This window comes from Protomyctophum bolini, assembly GCF_963924005.1.
Source record: "Protomyctophum bolini genome assembly, chromosome: 20".
Lineage (NCBI taxonomy): Eukaryota > Metazoa > Chordata > Actinopteri > Myctophiformes > Myctophidae > Protomyctophum > Protomyctophum bolini.
In genome coordinates this window covers 21754272-21756771 of record NC_137881.1, presented here as the reverse complement: position 1 = coordinate 21756771, position 2500 = coordinate 21754272, and the positions used below count along the sequence as shown (strand labels likewise).

At 44.3% G+C, this 2500-nt stretch overlaps 1 protein-coding gene across 2 annotated transcripts in view; it reads right to left on the bottom strand.

Annotated features, from left to right (window-relative positions):
• The window catches only part of atp1b2a (ATPase Na+/K+ transporting subunit beta 2a), an 8709-nt gene that overhangs the window by 4385 nt on the left and 1824 nt on the right, over positions 1–2500 (bottom strand). For both annotated transcript variants that reach the window (XM_080792712.1, XM_080792713.1), the window contains exons 2-3: positions 2395–2500; positions 1946–2050 (exon numbers count right to left, since the gene is read on the bottom strand). The exon at positions 2395–2500 is cut by the window's right edge and continues 23 nt beyond it. In XM_080792712.1, coding sequence (XP_080648838.1) covers positions 1946–2050; positions 2395–2500 — 211 coding nt within the window. The remainder of the gene's footprint in view (positions 1–1945; positions 2051–2394) is intronic.

The window sequence follows — 2500 nt, the reverse complement described above, 5'->3', positions numbered from 1 at the left end:
GCAGCTAGATGTAGCCAAACCACTCTAAAGGATGTGGCTGTAGCAGCTAGATGTAGCCAAACCACTCTAAAGGATGTGGCTGTAGCAGCTAGATGTAGCCAAACCACTCTAAAGGATGTGGCTGTAGCAGCTAGATGTAGCCAAACCACTCTAAAGGATGTGGCTGTAGCAGCTAGATGTAGCCAAACCACTCTAGAGGATGTGGCTGTAGCAGCTAGATGTAGCCAAACCACTCTAGAGGATGTGGCTGTAGCAGCTAGATGTAGCCAAACCACTCTAGAGGATGTGGCTGTAGCAGCTAGATGTAGCCAAACCACTCTAGAGGCGATCGGCAACAACGGTAGGTAAGAATAAATCTATCGCGACTGGACAGCAGGGGGCCGTCTCCGTCTAACACAGGATCTTCTTTTATAATAAGCCTATAATAAGCCTTTATAATAAGGAGATAGATCCTTGATGTCATTAATATTGGCCAGCAACTCTACATCTGACCTCAAACCCTTAGATCTCCATATATGGATATATAAGTTGATCCTTTCCCATCCATCCTTCCTCTTCGATGTCTCCCTTTTGACTGATACCTGTCCATTTAAAAAAGTTGCAGCCGTGCCCGGCAGCCGGGAAAAAACTAGAGTTATCGACAGGCCCAAAAATGAAGTCCCGGCCCAGGCCCTCATCAAACCCTGTACACTCAAGACACTCCCTTCGCTGCCACCCTCAGATCTCCATATATGGAGCTGACCTGTTCTGACATTTCATATGTTGATCTGACCTCATCAAACCCTGTACACTGAAGACACGCTCCATATATGGCCAGTACATCATGCCAAAGAACCAGTCTGCTGTCACCCAGGCGGATGCGTGCACGCAACCGCCTTGCATGGGGCGGAGGGGCAGAACACCATCAGCAATCAAACACAAAGGTTTGGTCAAACCATGTGACTGAGTGACTCCCATTGGAAAAGCATTGTGGTGGCCTAAAAAAACCCATAAAATTACCAAACATTTGTTTGATTGTGATTGATACGTGTACTTAAACAAAGGGACACTTCACTCTTTTTGCAAAAGTGTCCCTTAATGATACTAACGAAGGCTCTGTTCCATCCTGGTCAAACAGTCAGTGTTAAAGGAGAATTCCATACTAAAAGGCTTTCTTACCGACTCGTTACGTCCCCACCAAAGAGGTCCAGGTATTAATTTGTGCAAAAGCTCCTTATTGGCTATTTCCCCTACCATAAGCCCTAAATGAATTGCATTGAATTGAATGGGAATTTAATGGGGCTATGGGGTGTTGTGCTAATTCGCTTATTTCCATCGCTCAAAATTATTATTTGTTTGTATATATCCTCTCTTCATAATGTAAATAATATCCCAAGCGGCACACTTTACTACTTCAATTCCCTTTCAATTCAATGCAATTCATTGAGGGCTTATGGTAGGGGAAATAGCCAATAAGGACTTTTTGCACAAAAAAACACCTGGACCTCTTTGGTGGGGACGTAACAACTACAAAGAAGGGTAAGAAAGCATTCTAGCATGGAATTCTCCTTTAATGATACTAAAGAAGGGTCTGTTCCATCCTGGTCAAACAGAGTCAGTGTTAATGATACTAATGAAGGGTCTGTTCCATTCTTGTCAAACAGAGTCAGTGTTAATGATACTAATGAAAGGCTCTGTTCCATTCTAGTCAAACAGAGTCAGTGTTAATGATACTAATGAAAGGCTCTGTTCCATTCTAGTCAAACAGAGTCACGGTGCTGCTATTGTGCATGTTGGCTCACTGGAAGCACGCTACACCAGTGGGTCTCAAAGTGAGGTCCAGGGACCCTCATGGTTCCTTGACGGTGTTCCAAATGGACCCGTACAGGTGTGTACAAATCAAATGGTGTATATCGAACGGGTGTGTACAAATTGGGGGAGAAGCTGTGCAGTGATTGGTTCTTACGTTTTAAGAAGTCATCCAGTGTTTGGACGTAGCGGTCCCAGGTCTCGGTGTCCTGAAGGTTGTAGAAGATTTCTAAGCTTTCTCCTCGAGGACGAATCATCATGCCTGAAACAAAACCACATCAGCCAATAAGAATGCCTGAAACAAAACCACAGCCAATCATCATCCTCCTTACAACCCCACCATCTATAGACCAATCATCATGTCTGAAACGTAACTACACATACTCTGTTATAGACTAGTATTCAGAGGCCCCGTTTTCTAAAATGGTCGAGAATCACTGCTAAAGCCGTTAAAAAATCTTCTCTTATGGGGGTCCTTGGCATATCTTTTCAAATGGGGGTCCGTGGGCTAATTAGTGTCAATTTGGGGGTCCTTGACATGAAAGAGTTTGGCAAACACTGGTTTATACTGTTAGGGTCAGAGGGGTTATGGGTGTTATTTATTACCAGGTGTAGTGAGGCGGTCCTGCCAGGTGGGGGTGTACTCATCCAGGGTCAGCAGCATCACATACATAGTCAGAACGAACATTCCTCCAAGAAATGCATAGAAGAC